The sequence below is a fragment of the Orycteropus afer genome, unplaced genomic scaffold (assembly GCF_000298275.1).
Source record: "Orycteropus afer afer isolate SDZICR_OR568_19922 unplaced genomic scaffold, OryAfe1.0 scaffold00189, whole genome shotgun sequence".
In the NCBI taxonomy this organism is placed as follows: Eukaryota; Metazoa; Chordata; class Mammalia; order Tubulidentata; family Orycteropodidae; genus Orycteropus; species Orycteropus afer.
Window position 1 is genome coordinate 3913625 of NW_006921776.1, and position 19417 is coordinate 3933041.

At 33.9% G+C, this 19417-nt stretch overlaps 1 protein-coding gene across 1 annotated transcript in view; it reads right to left on the reverse strand.

Annotated features, from left to right (window-relative positions):
- Window positions 1-4826: 4826 nt before the first annotated feature.
- ADGRL2 (adhesion G protein-coupled receptor L2) overlaps window positions 4827-19417 on the reverse strand; it is a 193202-nt gene continuing 178611 nt past the window's right edge. Inside the window, exons 17-24 of the mRNA XM_042781872.1 lie at window positions 16297-16388; window positions 15423-15467; window positions 15114-15140; window positions 14285-14453; window positions 11381-11509; window positions 10746-10842; window positions 8953-9081; window positions 4827-5581 (exon numbers count right to left, since the gene is read on the reverse strand). Coding sequence (XP_042637806.1) covers window positions 4827-5581; window positions 8953-9081; window positions 10746-10842; window positions 11381-11509; window positions 14285-14453; window positions 15114-15140; window positions 15423-15467; window positions 16297-16388 — 1443 coding nt within the window. The remainder of the gene's footprint in view (window positions 5582-8952; window positions 9082-10745; window positions 10843-11380; window positions 11510-14284; window positions 14454-15113; window positions 15141-15422; window positions 15468-16296; window positions 16389-19417) is intronic.

The following is a 19417-nucleotide window of genomic DNA, read 5'->3' on the forward strand; positions in this document are numbered from 1 at the left end:
TTCCAGCCTCTAGTTGCAATGCTGAAAAATTCTATGGGCAAAATACTGAATGATGCAGGAAGCATCACAAGAAGATGGAAGGAATACAGAGTCACTGTACAGAAAAGAATTGGTCAATATTTAACAGTATTAACATAGTTCAGGAGATGGCATATGATCAAGAACCAATAGTACTGAAGAGATCAAAGCTGCAGTGAAGGAATCAGTCAAAAACAAGGCTCCAGGAATTGATACAATACCCCTTGAGATGTTTCAACAAATGGATCCCACACTGGGGGCACTCACTTGTCTAGGTCAAATAATCAGAAAACAGCTACCTGGTCAGCTGACTAGAAGAGATCCATATTTGCACCCATCCCAAAGAAAGATGATCCAACAGAACATAAAAATTATTGAAAAATATCATTAACATCACACACAAGTAAAATTTTGCTGAGGATAATTCAACAATGGTTGTCTTCCAACATTCCAAGCTGGATTCAGAAGAGGATGTGGAGTGAGGAATATCATTGATGTCAGATGGATCTTGGCTAAAAGCAAAGAATGCCAGAAAGATGTTTACTTGTGTTTTATTGACTATGCACAAGCATTCGACTATGTGGATCATAACAAATGATGGATAACATTGTGAAGAATGGGAATACCGAACACTTAACTGTGCTCATGGGGAATTTGTACATAGATCAGGAAGAACAGAACCAAGGGATACTGCATGGTTTATAATCAGGATGTGTATCAGGGTTGTATCCTTTCACCATACTTATTCAATCTCTATGCTGATCAACTAATCTGAGAAGCTGGACTACATGAAGAACACGGCATCAGGATTGCAGGAAGACTCATTAACAACCTGTGGTATGCAGATGACGCAACCTTGTTTGTTGAAAGTGAAGATGACTTGATGCACTTACTAATGCAGATTAAAGACTATAGTCTGCAGTATGGATTACACCTCAACATAAAGAAAACGAAAGTCCTCCCAACTGGACCAGTAAAGAGCATCATGATAAATGGAGAAAAGATTGAAGTTGCCAAAGATGTCATATTACTTGGATCCATAATAAACACCCATGGAAGCAGCAGTCAAGAACTCAGATGCCATATTGCACTGGGAAAATCTGGTGCAAAAGACCTCTTTCAAGTGAAGAGCAAAGATGTCTCTTTGAAGACGAAGGGATACCTAACCCAAACCATAGTATTTTCAATTGCTTCAGAGGCATGTGAAAGGGGGACAATGAATAGGGAGGACCAAAGAAGATTTGATGCTTTTGAGTTGTGGTATTGGTGAAGAATACTGGAAGTACCATGGACTGGTCAGAAGAACGAACAAACCTGTCCTGTAAGAATTGCAGCCAGAATCCTCCCTGGAAGCAAGAATGGCCAGACTTCATCTTACCTATTTGGTCAAGTTTTCAGAAAGGACTATTCCCTGAAGAAGAGTATCATGCTTGGTAAAGTGGAGGGTCAGTGATAAGGGGGAAGACCCTCAATGAGGTGGACTGACACAGTGGCTGCAATGACAGGGTCAAGTATAGCAAGGATTGTGAGGAGGGCGCAGGACAAAGCAGTGTTTCCTTCTGTTGTACATAGGCTCACTATGCGTTGGAGCTGACTCGACGGCACCTACCACCACCATCATGCAAATGAGTGTAAATGAATTGAAATTTGCACATATTTAAGTAATTTATAGATATGTATGGATTCTATTCCACATAGATGATTTAAAATGCCTGTTAGATGAACATATATAGATGTATAAACCCTGTGTGAGTGTGTGGAACAAACACAACCCTGTATTTAAAAATAAAAAAAGAGCAATATGGTCTATTCTGTATCAAGTCACATCTAAAATAAATGGAAACAAATGTTCCTTATTATTAATATACTAATAGAGTAACTGTCTCTGGGAAGAACTACAATGATGCTACTAACACAGAAACAATCAAGGACATGGAATTGCATATCCAGGTGAACTCTTAAGCTGATTGAATGAAACTGGGCTAACAAATGGAGTTAAAGCATCAATATTAAGATTGTCAGGATTGTAATAGTTTTAAACTTAAGAAATTAATTTTCCCTAGTGGGAATTCTCCCAATCCATTGCTGTCAAGATGATTCTAACTCTGAGTGATCTTAGGAGCCCTGATAGTGCAGTGGTTAAGAGCCTGGCTGTGAACTAAAAGTTAGTGGTTCAAAACTACCAGTTGTTCTGTTGGAAAAAGATGTGGCAGTCTGTGTCTGTATACTGTTAGCACTGGCAATCCTATGGGGCAGGTCTACCCTGTCCTAAAGGGTCACTGAGTTCAAGTCAACCTCATGGCAGTGGGTTTAGGAGGAATCCTGGATAGAATCTGAGGCAACATTCATTTATTTTTAAAAAGAAGTCTGTTTTAAAAGTAATTCTTTTGATAGCAATGATGAATGATAACTTCCAAATTGTGTTATTTAGGATAAAGACTCATTATTTGTTTTTTAAGAGAAAACATTAACCGTTAAGGAACTACGTATTATTTGCATCATACCAGAGTTTCATTTGAGAACTGTCTCAAGAGAAAATAGCACCAACTGAATAAACAATGCTGCTGTTTTAATAAATTCATTACAGAACCAGCCTGACTCTAGAAAGCTTGTATATTGGTTAAGTATATATCACACAGTATTATATAGTTTCAGGCTTTGAAAGGAAAATATGTAACAACATTATTTGTCTACATAATGTTTCCATCTACCAAACATTGTTTTACAAATTCCTGAAGAATTTTAGCAAAATAAATTCAATTAAATCTGTTAAAACATTAATATAATAGCTTATAATCAATCTCCTACTTGAGTTGTGTACTCTTCCTTTTGTACCTTAATATTAAATATTTAAAGTATTTCATTATTTAATATCTACCTTACTATATCCATTTAGAAATATGAATACAATTTTTTGTTCTTTTCTTCTTATTTTTTAAACTCAATAGGTAGGATTGTGTCCACATAAAGTGATTTCCAACTTGGTGGAAGCACTTGAAAGAATCACTAAATTTTATGAGAATTTGGTATAAATACTTACAATGTAGTCAGAAAAAAATCTTTCTGTTGACATTCAATTACACGATTTTTGAACTCAGAGTAAAATCTTCCCATGATAACAAATACTGTCCTTGGCAACTGTCTATGGGGATATTTATAACTGTTAAATTGTAAAACTATGTTTTAGAGAATTCTCAACAGCACTGAAAAGCTCATTTTTTAATGACACTCAAATTTGCAGAATTTCCAACGTTTCTCTTCATATTTTAGTTCTGATGCAATGCAACTAACAAAAACACTTTCATTTTATTTTCCTACTGAAACAGCCAAAGCCTATGAATGTGTAATAGGTAATAAGGATACAAAAGGATTAGATGACTTTAGGCATACAGAGCAGCCAGGCAACTTAACTGCATCCTTTCACAAATCCAGGAGTTACAGTATGACAGTACCTAAACCAAGTGGGTAGGTGGGAATCAAGCCAATTATGTATCATACATAGAAGTGCACATTAACTCCTTGAAAAAAAATTCACATTTATTTACTGTCAAACCGTGTTAAACTTTACACTGGATATTAGTGATGGGCTCATTATTAACAGGTTTACACAAAAGGATGAAAAGAAAAGCAGAATTTTGCCGAAACAATTTACATTTCATTAGAACTTTATCATAAAATAAATTAATTACTAAATATAGGCAGAAGGAATATGGAAGAGTAATATTTGTTTTATTTATTTTTTTTAAAAAAGAATAGGCACCTTTTGTTCACTAGAAAGTTTGTGAGAAGTGCCCAGTGCCCTCTTTGCCCTCTGTTCAAGAATAAACAGAGGGGTGACACACAATCTTTTCTAGATTTCACCACATTTGTGCAAGGCATGGTATAACTGGCTTCAAAGAGTTTTCTCCCCATAAAACACGTTCTTTTGGCAATAAGAAATTTAAATGTAAGAATAAAGACTAACTTGTCAAAGCAGAACACTGTATACAGTGGAAAATAAGTGAAAATGGGTAGAACTTACCATGACAAAGTGTAAGAAAAAACATTTCATAACACATGTGCAACCAAGAGCTTTTCACAATATTTTCTTCAAACTCTTTAAAATTATTTTAATGACAATTATATTTCAGTTGGACACAAATGTATTTATTTTACCCTAGCAATAGAACAAAATATAATTTCTTTAGCCATTTTTCATGAGAATAGTTCATTGTACAGTTGAGGAAACATATGAAATAAGGCCTGTGGCTTGATTGCTAGTGGTTAAACATGTTTTCAATCTTTGCCTTAATGTAAAAGATTTGCAGTGAACTGCAAACTGATGCAGAATATCTCTCCTGCTTTTCCAAGTCTTGTCAGGAACAGTAAGGTACAGTAAATTTGTCCCACAGGATTTTAAAGCCTACGTCTTGTATATAATACAATGCAGGCCTACAAAAATGGTGCAGCCATATTTACAAATGTAGTTCACAAACTGCTGCAGTAAAATGGCTGGCAAGTTTTGTTTTGCTTGTTTCACAATTTCTCTAAACAGCAGCAGAATCTTAAAATACCTGGTTGGCATCTTTTTTTTTTTTCTTTGTAACAAATAATTCATTTTAGTATACTCTGTGTATATATAAAGTTTTTGTATGTTTTATAAAAATTCAAAGAACTGCAAGGTTCAGTCATCTTTTTTTTTTTTACACTGGAGAACCACAGATCGACAGAGCCGTCTCAGCAGAGTTTGAGGGAGTTGCATGGGGCCGTTGGGGTCTTTATTATGATTAATACTTGCATGTGACCCTTGGATTTCCTTAGCTGCATTTTTAAAGACTTGTGACCAGCTGCATTTGTCCTTCCCTAACATCTCCTTCTGGAATACACCCTTCTTTGTTAATGGGGATTATATAACCATCACTATTGCCCCTGCTGATCTGGTAGCACATCTGAAGCTGATGGCCAGCTCCAAGATTTGGCATGCTTTTATAGTAAATGTCCTCATTCTCACTCCTCCTGGAGGGAGAGAGGTCTTCTTCCACATCAGGGCTGCTCTCCTGATAGGGAGAGTCTCTAAGGTTGGGCATGCTTGTATAAAGAGAGTCCCTGTTGGGGGACTGTAGGTGGTCCTCAGCCTCAGCTGTCAGCTGTGAGACATAGCTGTCAGTTCCCTCAGGCTTCACTTTCTTCTGGGGTTGGTAGAGAAGGGAGTGAGTCCGCTGAGGAATGAGTGGTGCCTCGAGTTCTTTCTGATGGAGCTCCAGCCCTGGGTTGTCTCCATGCATCAAAGATGAAGCATCTGCCACGATAGCGTCATCTTCACTGCTGCTCCCTCCAATCATAGGTTTGACTGGTAGTGTGAGCTCGAGGTTGTGAGTCTTGCTGCCACCCCGTAGGTTGTTGTGCACTAATTCTGAAATGATCATTTTCTCAAAAGCTGTATCATTCAGACTTAGTCCACAGTCTACGACTTGCACGCTGTCATTATAGTCCCCCTTTCTCAGTGAGTAGCTGTTGTTAAAATTACCATTTAGCGGTAGAGTATCCATGGCACTTGTATCCCTGGCATTGTTCAGTGAATGTCCTGCAACAGAAAAGGGGGAGCTTCCATTACTGCCTCTGTTCCTTTCTAAAGAATTCTTATATTCTTTTGTACAAGACTTTTTAATGTCGTTCAGGACAAAGTTGTATATGAAAGCTAACACTTGAAAAGTGCCAGGCTTTCCAGCATTCCCAACTGTTAACAGTTGTAACCCCTTAGATAACAGGAAAAAATGTTAAAGAGTAATACTGTTTTCCAGGGAGGGAAGATGGCATACAGAATATTACTTTATCAATTTCAGGGAGACAGTAGCTATCAATTCATTTTTGGTCAAATCTCTGACACAACAAAGACAACTTCACTCCATGCCCTTGCATAGTTAATGCAAAGCAATCTGTTGGTGACATTTACATTTTAAAGTACGAGACTATGGTTTATAAAAATAAAATTGACAGAATTTGTCCTAAACAACACTAAATTAAAAAGGAATAAATCACATACAGAAACTAAAGGCAAATGTACAACATAAACCCACATAACTGGCAAGCAACTTTTTAAACAACATTCTAACATTTCCTTTTTCTGGAGATGAAGTAAAAAAAAGAATGAAGAAAAATGGACAGATACAAAGAATTTGTGTTAAACAAAGACAGCCATCTCTCATACTAACTGGACCAGGGGCCCACAAGCACCATCCAACAACACGATAGACAGCAGGTGGAATGACTCACTTTGGACAACTCACATCATGTCTGTCTGCTCAGGCTATCTGGCCTAAGAGTAGCTGATATATAAAAGAAAGTAAAATGATTTATTGTAACATGATGAAGAATTTCTAAGCTTCTCAGCAACTTAGTCAGAGCAAGGGTTCAACAAATTAGATTACCAGCAATAGCAGTCTTTTTTTTTTTTTTTCATTTAGTATTTGTTATTATTTTGATCTTTTGGTACTAATAATCTCTCTAGTAACAGCAATGGCCCCAGGCTTCTAATGGGCAGAGTTTGCCTGCAGCCCTGCAGTCTGCATCAGTCACAGTGACAGCACCAAATGAACCAGCAGAGTCTATTATACAAAGTTGGCCCACAGACATCATGGGCATGGAGGTCAGACGCAGAAATGTTAGAAATTTCTTAAGTATGGCTCACAGAAATTAAACCAAGAATAAATATTAACTATGGAATGGGAGAAGAGTGTCAGCCTTGGCTAGTTTTTTGTTTCTAAAGGAATGAAAGATATCAAAGCCTGCTGAAGATATGAAAAGAGGTTTAGGAGGAAAAAAAATATGGTAACATGCTCTACTTGTCAGAGTTGTATTTTCTACAGACACATAAACATGTAAACTAAGACATCACAGTGCTTCTCAGGCAAATGAAAAAAAAAGTTTGAGAGAAAATTAAATGTCTGCATCATGGAAAGTTAGGTTATTCATTCTCAAAATCCTAGAGGAAAAAAAAAATCACTTGTCTACAGATAGGTCTGGAAAAAAAAAGAATGAAATGATGTTATTGAAATGAAACTGACCACTGTGAGGCTGCTGCATTGTATGCAAGGCTTGGAGGAGTTTAGGAAAAAATTTGATTGGAAAAAATAGTGAGTTTTCTCTTTTTAGTGCTCACTCCACTCTTAAAGCTGCAGATTATCCTAGAAAACGTAATTTCTTTCAGAAAGAAAAAAAAAAAACTATCTCTGCATTATCTAGCATAAACTTCAGGAGCAATATGTATGAAAAATTATCATTAACAGAGAAAATAGGAGGATTACATTTGTTGGTGACTCGTTATTTTTTTAAAAAATCTGACCCCAACTTCTAAAACTGAATAATTGATAATTCAGTTTTTATAACACATTCCATGTGTAACAAAATAAAGTAGTAATGGTTATTTTAAAGCTTCCCTCCTTCGATTTGTTTTCCAGCTTTATAAATTTGCATGTGAGTCCCAATCTTTCTAAGATCTACTACTACAAAATATTTGGCATTTTCAGTTGTAGGTGACACATGGATCACATGCTAGCATCTGTTTTCTCTGCAGAGATTCAATCTTGTGAAAGATTTTTCTTTTCCATCATTGTGTAATAAAAATAAAAATATATACTGGATAATCCAGGTGCTTTCTATGATATACTGCAGATTTAAGCAACATCTTTGACTGGTTTTGAAGAGGCAATTTTTTCTGCCCAAGTTCAGGTAATTCACTTGAAGACTTTCCATAGCCTGTAGCAAGATTACTGTGGGAATGCAGAAATGATAAGTCAATTATTTAAGCATTTTGGTTGACGATACTTCAGGCTTTAAGGAGCAAATTATTTCAGCATTGCATATACTTAAGTATGGACAGCATTTGCTACAGACCTTTACTAGTGACAAAAGGCAGTACAGACGTACTGTTTGAATTTGGTAACATTTTGGTTGCAAATTGTGAACCACTTGCCCGCTGAGTCTACTTCATGACTGCTAGTTATGTTTTAATTGTGCCCGTTAAAAATCATGCTGAAAAAATTTACATTTGATAGGCAAAGTTAAGTTTTACTCCCATACTTGTCTCTCTGTAGGTTGCTAGAGGAAAGCACAAGGAAAGTAAGAAAACAAGAGAATGAAAAAAGAAGCTGCAGTTTCGTTAAAAAAAAGAATTTAAGGAATAAAAAGGAAACAAAGTTCTGTGTTTAATTTAGTGGCAAATATTAATCACAAATAAAGATTATATGCTAGCAGTAATTATGCAATAACTTTGACCAAAATCTTTAAATTTCTGTTAATATTAAACATATATGCTTTTTTGGTTAAAAAAAAATAGCTATTAGAAAACACAGTAATACAGGATGAGTTAGTGAAAACTCACCTCAGCCCCCAATAAAAAACTATAGGTATAAACTGACTGATAGTAACTTTATTCTCCAAGTTTTCTTAAGAAAAAAGAAAAACTACCATAAAGCTGCACTATACTATAGTTTGGTTATATTGATAGCACTGGACGTAGTTTTCTATACCTAAGCATCCAAATTATCTTTATTAGCTAACTCATTCCAGAAACAAATTTTGTCAGCAAGCTTTAGAGTCAACTGAACAGTATATTATTACATAGATAGGATACCTCTAAATGATATATATCTTGAAGATGGGCTCTCGGACCATGTGATGTCAGTCCTGTAATAATATATTAAGATTTATGCCACCTGTGTTAAAAACATGGATAATTATTGGTAATTACTATCATGACTGAGGTTTTACTATAATATAGTGCAGTTTTAGAAGCCTGGCATGGGCAGTATCACATTTTTTTTTTTTAAAAATTGAGAAATTCAGGATCTAATAACAAAGCTATGGCAACCTGAGTCTGTATTTTAGAAACAGGGATAGGTAAAAGCTTTGTTTAGCAGCAAAGATAGGTAGTTTTATTCGTAAGTATAAGCACACCTGGTGAGTTAAATACAGGAGCTGAAGGGGCATTACATACAACTGTTTCAGCGAGCAATGTGTTATAGGGGTTGTTAGTGCCGTGGGGTCGAAGAAGAGGGTTTGTTAGTAGGTAATTGCCAGTCATTCCTAAAGCAAAGAAACAGAAAAAAATACATCAGTTCTCTTATTTTAGTGTAACAATTGCACTAAAGTATTTTTTTGTATTCATCAAGTGTAGTGGACAAGTTGGCAATGGAAAATCTGCTGAAATTTTCTGACTGTATTTGAACTACTAATTTGGAGGAGAAAGGCGAGAGGGAAGTTAAATTTCAGTAATTCACAGGTGCTTTCTAAGTCCCCCAAGTAAACACCTGCGGGGATGACATTTACTAATTTATACAAAATCACTGTTAAACAAAAATGGCAATTAAATGCACAGCGATCAACATTATGTTTCAAGATGTTACTGCTTAATATTAAAAACTTAGCCACTGAGGCCCAGAAGAGGGAATCTCAAACTTTCTGAATTTACAGGTGTGGGATTATCCCTCAAGAAAACACCTGTGTTAATACCAACTTCGATACAAGCAGGACTAAAAAATAACTTTCACAAACAAGTAAAAATTATGACACATTGCAAAAAGCTTCTCTTAGTATATGCAAAAGCACACATGCTGAGGGGAGGGGTAAAAGCACTATGTACAATGAATTATTAGACCATTCACAAATTCTGTATAGCAAAAATTTCATTCCATATTCTTATTTGCCAGGTTTCAAAATGAATCACTGAATAATTCATAGACTTTGATAGTAATCTTAAGTGAATTAGACAAAACATTACAGCAACGGAACAAGCACATGTTTCACTCATTCTAACTGACAAGTTACAAATGTCTCAATACTTATCAAACATTGTTTGCATAGCTAATAATGTTTTAAAATTCAGGTTGGTTACTACTCTATTTTTATTTTAAACCAGAATCTTATCAGAAAAATGTCAATAATAAATATTTCATTGTGATAAAATATAATTTATATATTATATTTTAAGTCAGTATGTCAAACTGAAAATTATCTGGATAAATTACCTTTCCAAGGTGACAGACAATAAACTATTTCTTTCCCCATATCAAAGTGAAATTTACTAAGTTTTTTTTAGGAGTACATGTGTTTGCATGTGTGTGCCCTTATTTTGCTAAATTATTTCATTTGCCAGCTTATTTTAAATAAGAATTATATTGATTTAGGCTATAAATTTAAAGTTGCAATTGTAGACACATACAAAACTAGTCATTCAAATTAGAAAAACTTTATGTAGTCTGATTTATTTTAATTTATAAAGATTTACCATAACTTTTAACATTAATGTTTCACTTTTTGAAAGAAATTAAAAGTGAATAACTTTATAAATAAAAATTTTAACTACAAAAAATATTACTATTTAATATGAACAGTAATAAAACTAATTATATTGGTGTCTTAGAAAAAAAACTTTCATAAATACCTTTTGGTAGAAAGATTAAATATGCACTCACTAGGAAAGCATTTAAATCTGTGGGCAAGTATGTTCTCAGTGATTACTTTTCTCCCGTCTTTCCATGTAAATGTAGAGTTTAAAATTTTATTTTTGCATTACACTACTGAACAGAAAGAATTTATATGTACTTAATGACAGTAAAAGTTGGCTCAACAGAGCTTGTGATATAAATCCTTTTGAGAGAGAAGTTAAGCATTTTCTCTACAATTGTTGTAAATTGGCAAAAAAAAATACAAAATTTATATTGTTAACTCAAATTTTCCTAGTAACTGACCTTGATTAAGTGTCGAAGTGCTATTGATGTCACCTGAGATAAAGGAAGATTCAGACTGTTTTCTCACAGTGTCATTCCACATCCTTCTTATACGACTCTAATGATATAAAATAGCAAGATAGATATGTCATGTTAGTTTTCCCAACTTTATAAAGATGCAAAAGATTTACACTAAAAAAACATGTGTAGGCTTATCTGCTGGACTTCTGAAGAGTGAGTGTTGTATCTGGCCTAACCTAAGGAAATCTATACTGCCCTGTTGCCTCTCTGGTAAGGGACATTTAATCTTTCACTCTTAAAAACATGTTTTGTTTTTTTTTAAAGGTGGAGATGAATGAGTGTACAACAAATGTTTATTGAGTGCCTGCTATGAGGTAGGCACTACACTATACGAGCTTAGGATAACAAAATGATTATAAAAATTTCTTAAAGCAGTTCCCTCAAAAAGGGATGTTTTCATTTAAACACCTTGAATAAATAGCTAGAAAGAAATCAAAAACAAATTACTAAAAAAGCAAGTATTTGCCACCTAGATCTTTATAATGAGAAGACAATTAGTGCATCTGAAGAGAACATGTCTCAGTAGGCTTTCTATAAACAAGGTTAATTAAAGATGCTGTCAAGTTCTTTGTTACCTGTGTGCCGGAGGAATACCGAGCGCTGGTTCTGGTGGTAGATGCTTTCACTGAACTGTGGGGGCTCTCAGTTGGGAGGCTACCACAGCAATACGAGTGTCTGAAGCACTTTCCATACTCTTTTCGTACCTGCATTGAATAACCATGAGATCCAGGGATTAATGTTAACATTTCTGTGTGCCCTCTCTCTTCAATTAAAAGAGCAGTGGAGGCAACCAACAAAGAATAGATGTTCCACTAAGACTTATCCATGGAGAACATAAATCAAACCTGCAAAATCAGTTCAACTGAAACTGCTAGGTAATAATCAGAGAAATACTTCTGTCCACTAGACTGGTTAGTAGTCTCTTTAAAATATTATAGAGCATTCAGAAATGTTTTATATCTTGTTTTTTTATGTGTTAGTAATTAATTTATACAAATATAATTTTAAAAAAGTTTTATTCACCTTTATACTTAGTAACCTCATTTTGCAAAATTTCATAAGAAAATATGAAAAATTGCTGTGACCCTCATAGGGTTTTTGAGGCAAAAAATTCGGTATTTTCCTTGCTTAATAATTTTAACTACTCTGTAATTCAGTCATTTAAGTTTTATACGCTTCAGGTCCTCTTAGGTAAGTCAATACATAAACCTCTTTTACCGGATTGTAGTTTTGTGAGTAACCTCTTTAAAATGACAAAACTCCTTTGGCACAAGAATAAAGAAAAAATTACTTGGCTACATTTGCCATTAACGAGGATGTAATGTTTTCTTCATTTTCTGATGTGTCTAGCATTACCATTTAGTGTAGAGAATCTAAGATGTCTATTCACTTCATTAACACACAAGGGAACTATTTATGCAATTTCCATTCACATTAATGAGTTACCCATGTAATTTCCCTACTACCCTGAAGCCTGGATATATGAATAGATAAAAAGTTGTTAGACCTAAAAGAAAGTTTAAACTGCACTTAAAAAAGGGAAGTCCAAACAACTGCTAAATAATAAGACCACACCTAGAGTGGTAGTACATGACTGCAGAGGTGCAGGGCTGATGTTTGCAGGGATACTGACTTATAAACATGCTTTATTGTGATTTGGAGCCAGACTTTGAAACTGCATGACAGACAAGAAAGAGAAGTTGTTTAAGAAAAAATTTTCTCTAGTATACCCCAAACCAACTAACCAACCAACCACTCAAAGGCTTCTTTCTCCTTTAATTCTATGCTCAGGATCTGCCTACAAAATCCATTACTTTGGCACTTATTCTTTCTAAAATTAGAGAATTAAAGTAACCAGATGACCTTCTAAATCTAAGTACACTTGCATTTTCACCCTCTTAGCTTTATTTAATTGCACCTATTAGAACTTAGCAATGGGTTTGTGCTTTCAAAGCATTTCTTTGCCTAATATGTTCACTCAAGCAATAAGAACTACAATTTTAATTTAATCATTTTATATCATATCCTTAACAAATCATCCCAGCAACACCCAATAGAACGTATCCAAGATTACATACACATGTTCAAAAGGAGTGCAACACAACACTTTTAAGCCACAATTTGCTAAAACAAAAAACTGTCATCGAGTTGACTCTGACTCATAGTGACCCTCATTGGGTTTCTGAGGCAGTAAATCTTTATGAAAGTAGATTGCCCAGTCTTGCTTCCATGGAGTGGCTGGTGGGTTTGAACCACCAACCTTTTGGTTAGCAGTCCGATGCCTTAGGCACTGTGCTACCAGAGCTCCTTACTAATTTATAAGGCATAGTAAAATCTATTTAACTAATACACATAGTTAGAAATAATGACTACTTCATCTTTTCTGTCTATGCTTTATGTCAAACACCTTTTGCAAAACAGCATGAAATATATAGATATGTCAAATGTATGTACATATAATGCTAATTTATGTAGGAAATATAAGTATATTTTTTTAAAAAAGTAATTCTTAAGGTTATCTTATACAATGTTTAGAAAGTTAAAGTTCATTTTTATTAAATAAAACATACCTCATAAAAAATTTCTGTGTACTTAATGACTATTAACTGCTCTGAAATACTGTGTAACCAAGACAATGGCAATCAAAATGGTATTTTCTCCAAATAATACCTCAGTGTTGGTTTTGCCTAATGCCTATATTTCTGTGAATGTACATTATCTGTCAGTATTGCACATTCTACTGTCATTATCTCAAAATTATAGCTTATTCAAAACTGATGGAAGTAACAACACTATCATCTTGTCAGTACTGAAAACATAATAGTTTTCACTTTCACAATTCTATTTCTCTGTTCAATGTAGTGACCAACAGAATAAAATAATAAATGTAGAATAACATAATAAAAAGACTACATTACATATGCACATGGGGAAAGGATGATACCTAGTAAAAGGCCTGGAAATTTTAAATTGAAATGGCAGCTAAGGTATTTTCAACTTTGTATCTATCTCTATATATGATCATCTATACACACACACATCTATGTATAGATTAACATTTTCCATCCTCAACTTTGAGTATTTTGTTTGAATTTCCAGAAAGATAATGAAAAGAGCTTATGATTAATATGATGTAATTTAAAAATAGTATACCCAAATCCACTGTCATTGAGTCAGTTCTGACTCATAAGGACCCTTTAGGACATAGTAGAACTGCTCCATAGTGTTTCAAGGCTGCAAATCTTTACAGAAACAGACTGCCTCATCTTTCTCCCCCAGAATGGTTATGGGTTTGAACCTCTAACCTTTTGGGTAGCGGCCAAATGCTTTCAACATTATGCCAGCATAGTTCCTCAACAGATAATAGTATTATGCCCAGTTACACTTAAATCTTTTCTATTTCAATCTTTTTATTGTATCAACTTATTATCAAATCAAAGAAGCAAGCAAAGCACAGAATTATTTTTTCACTCACTTACTTTCTTTTGGAGAGCACAGTGAAAGATGAAAATGAACACTCCCTGGAAAGCATTAAAGATGGTGAAGAGATATGCCATCACAACAGTCTCTTCATTAATAAAAAGCAACCCAAATGACCAGGTTAAGCCAAGAAGACACAGAAGAGCAAAAGCGCCAAGCACCCAAGACCTGAAAAGATGAAGAAAATGTTATTAACAGGTTCAAAGGGAGTAAAGACATATCACATTTAAAATTAAGAGTTCAGTAGTAGCAGTTGACTTTCTCTATGTTCACATTCAAATTCAACAGCATTTGACTTTAACCTTTCATTGATTAAAGAAAGAACAATAGCATTTAGTACTGCAGACTCCAGTGAAAACAGCAACAGCAGGTATGACCGTGTCTTACTCCAGAATAACCAAGATAACAAAACTATATTAAAATACAAGGTGTAAAACAACCCTCAATGACTTTATTCTCTTTTATGTGCATTTTGGTAAGATAAATTAAGGAGTCCTTAATTAGTGTACACCTATATTTTTATTCCTGTGGTATACTCATATAGACACTGAATAATGTGACACATACAGAAAGGTTAAATGGCAGATAATCACTTAACACCTGAACTTTCGATTCTAATAAACTAATCTTAGGTGAGCCTAAAGTTTATAACTAAAAGCATGAAGAAGCCTAGCTGAAATGGGACAAAAACATGGGAACAACTTCAAAATAAAATAATTTTGGAGAGATTTCATCATGAATAGCTTAAGGAGAAAAGAACTGTAGAAAATAGGAGGGAATGAGAAGGATTTCAAGTCAGTGCATTCCATGTCTAACTAATGATCTTACTTGATAAATGGCTTATTATCTTCATAGCTAGAAAGCATTATAAGCAGAAAAGAGAAACAAAATTATTAGACAGAATTAAAATAGAAAGTAATAGAAAGCATTTATATATTTTATAAATTAGTTAAAATTAAGAAAGTCAAAATGCAGAGGCAAGCAATTAAAAAATAAAGGCATATTGTAATTTAAAAATACTATAGCAAATCAGATATTCCAAAATAATTATAAAAATTAAGGGCAATTCATGATATTGACGGATTGTAAAAAATATAAATCATGCCATAAATTTGTTAATGTAGGGTTCTACCTTACCCAGGTAAGTCCGTATTATAGTAGCCATCACAAACACGGTAATTACTGGTGTAGATGAGAAGACAGAAAGAGGAAAAGGAAGAAAAGAGAGAGATGCTAAAGATTAGCTCTCTCTCTTACCATGCAACATGCAATGAAGCTGACACTAGCCTATCTAAAACATCTAATTTGTTAAGAATCTACCCTTACTATAAATCTGCCATTTTTTACATAAAAAATATTTTTTCATAATCCCACTATAGCCAATTTGAATACCACCTCAAATCTTAAATTAACAGCCTCATTTAAAAATAACTCAGAAAATGCTTGCCTAAGATGATTTAATGAAGCAACAGCTATCAAGATTTTTGTTAATTAGATAGCATTTTTTCCATTGACAGTACATTGCAGCTTTTATTCAGGATTCAGATAAAGTAAACACTTCTTTAATTAGTATGAAAACAACAGATAATCTTCAAGTTAACAATAGTAATAGAGTAAATTCTCTTAGGAGAACAGAATTAGGAGTAGGAACTGCTCAGAATCCTTAAATCAAAAAGTCATTTAACAAAACAAACTTAATATAATCATATCAGCCATGCAAACAGGAACATAATTTTGAACTGCATTTTAAATTCAAATGAAATTGCTACAGTGATATGGAATTTCCTTGAAGCCACTGAAACAATTTCTTGGCTCTGGATCAAGACAGAAATTATTACACCTAATTTTTTCACCAATGTCTGTGACACAGTAACAGTAAGACTCAACCTTGATCAGTAAAATTTCATTTTGGGTAATATCTACAGTTGACAGAAGGTATTCATGTGTTCCCTGTGGAGAATACCTTTTACTCAGTTTGTCAAGTACTAAAATTAAAATACAAAACACTTACTTAATGTTTTCCAACCTGCTAGAATCTGGTTTCAAAGTGTTTGAGTGCTTCACCATTTTGCATAATGTGATCACCAGGAAGATAATATTAAGCTGTTATAAAAAATAAAGAATTAGACTGCTTTGAATAAATAGTAAACACTAAGTTTTTACAAATACATTTTATGATGTAATGCAATTAGCTATCAAAGGCACATATATATGGTAGACACTGATTCAATTGTAGATTATGTGCACAATGATTAAGCCTGCATTTTAAAAAATACGCTGGCTATGTATGAACAATTCTTTAACAGAAGACTTGACAGAAAATTGCAACCTCATTATATCAGGATTATGTGGTAATGATTAAATAAAGTACTAAATCTAAGTAAGTTTATTAGCTAGACTTACTCCAGGGCCTAAAATGCCATGGGATGGAAACATTGTAGTGAATTCCTTAGAAAGTGAATTTACATATAAACTTACAACGACCCAGAGCTCCTTACTTATAATGCAAGAGTTCCTGGGTTTGCGACCCTAAAACTTGGTTGAGAATACAGCTCTCAATTTTGATTGTCTCCTAATTAAAAGCTAGTAACATTTTTGCTGTCTGTTTGCAAGGTAACTGTGAGGATCAAAACAAAAATGTATATATTTGACAGTATCCTGTTAAAAGTCATCAGTTTTCTTTTCCTTATGTCTCTATATTGTATGAAAGGAAAGGAATTCTGAACAAAGGCTGTTTTTGAGTCCTTCAAAAGATTCAGCTGTGCGAAGGATCTGGCTGAAAACAAAAACAAACTGGGGAAGATGGAACCTGACATTGGAAGATATGAGATTCTAAGAGGTCAATAAGCGTGAATTGAGAAGAAAGAAGTTTTATTTTGAGTGAGGGTAAGACAAAGGTTTATAATATGCATTTGTTTCTACAGACACCTGACAGAATGTTGGGATCAACAGAAGGCAGTTCCATTTTTTTATTCTTAAAAAATTGAACTAAGCTAGATCACCCCTGCATTTAAAAAAAAAATATTTCGTTTACTTTACTTGGGATTACTTTAAAAATCAAAATGAAATATCAAAATTATTTGGTAACTTTACATGATTTAATCTGAGAATGCAGGGCCAAATGGTATATTCACAAAAGGACTGTTTCTTCACAGGGATGAATTCAATTCCTCAATCACAGATAATTGACACTGTCAGAGTAACATGATTGCTTTTACTGAGCCACAGTACCATATGCTGAAATGACAGCATTATTTTACTCATTCACCACTGCATCTGATTTTATAGTTAGATAAGTAAGTAAATAATAATGTCCAAATCTTTCCAAATGATGCATTTAGGATGGAGTGAAGGCTTTAATCTAAACTATGTATCAGTCATTTTGTCTAATGTAATTTATCATTTCAATTAGATTTAGAATTTCCTCTTAAGGGACAAAACGAAGGTAATAGGCATAATTTTCACATGTGTGCAGTGCAGGTAGCATTTTATCTAAGGCTTTTCATTAGATCAGAACAAAAGAAGTTACTTTAAAAAAAAATAACTTCTTAAAATATGTATCTACAGAAAAATAAGTAAACCTATGGAAACATTGATAGCCTTATTTTCTGAAGATTATTCCAGCTGATTATAATATAATTAAATGCTTGCATTTGGGGGCATATTTACAATATATTTAATAGAAGAAATATTTATTGACCATCCTGCTATACTAAACCCAAAAAACCAAACTTAATGCGATTGAGTCATTTTGACTCATAGTGACCCCCATTGGGTTTCTGAAGCAGTAAATCCGTATGGAAATAGACTGCCCAGTCTTCCTTCTCCAGAGTGGCTGGTGGGTTTGAACCACCAACCTTCTGGTTAGCAATCAAATGCCTTAGGCACTACACCACCAGAGCTCCTTTGCTATACCAAGGATCTCCTTATTGTATTCTGTAAAAGACACAATTTCTGTCTTTGAGAAATTAGAGAGATCATTCTGCTAAGAGAGTAAGTATTTAAGTTTTTTAAGACTCATGGTAAAACCTATTCCTAATTTTTTAAAAAAAGAGCAAAATCAATAGCTTTTATTTTTTATTTTAATGTAGCAGTAGCCTTTAATAAGTCACCCATTGCCATCGAGTGCATCTGGACTCACAGCGACCCCCACTGGGTTTCTAAGGCGGTAAATCTTCACAGAAGTAGATTGCCCTATCTTCCTTCTGAGGAGCAGCTAATGGGTTTGAACTGCCAACCTTCTGGTTAGCAATCAAATTCCTAGGCACTGTGCCACCAGAGCTTCTTTTTAAAAGTTTTTTTAAAAAACCAAACACCTATGTAAATGGCCAAATTACTACAATTCTTAAGAGTGACTATCATTTCTTAAAGATTAGGTCCTCATAACCAGTTTTATAGATTCAGAGTTAAAATCAATTAAACTCCCCCCCCACCTTTTTTTCAGAATGCACCTGAGAAACTTTTGTTCTCAACTTCTGGATCTAGGTTTTTATTTATCATTCTTTTTCCCTTTTCTTAATTAAACAATTTTCTGAAGCGTATACAGTCTATAATTTGGTGTTCATTACTTTCTAAGCAATCAATATAATTGTCCCTAATTCCCTCAAGAACAACATAATTCTAATAGTGTATTTCAGAAAGGAAAAAGAAAATTGTCCACCACAATGTACAAAATTAAAGAAAGGAAAAATACGGATATATAAAGTATTACGCTGTGAACAGAAAGTGAGTCTTAGAAGTGAAACATACTGGAACAAATCTCTTATATAAAGAAAAGCAGGTAAAAATCATGTTATTTAAGAACCAAAACATTTTCTGATAAAATGGAAACTTAAAAAATAAAATTTACCTATATAAAAATACAACTGAAGTTTAGACATGATACAAAGAGCTTTTTTCTAGCCAAGACTGACACTGTCCCCCAGAAAACAGTACCTCATTTAGTTTAACTTAACTAACTGAAATTTTCAACATTATATGTATTTGCTCTTTCTTAAAAAGTTAAAAATGTAATACATGCACAACATACAAGTTCAGAAAATTAAGATGGACAGGGGGAGAGAAATATCTGTAATTCGACTTGCTGAAGTAGCAGATACTTGCATACTCATTTTACAAATTATTGGGATACT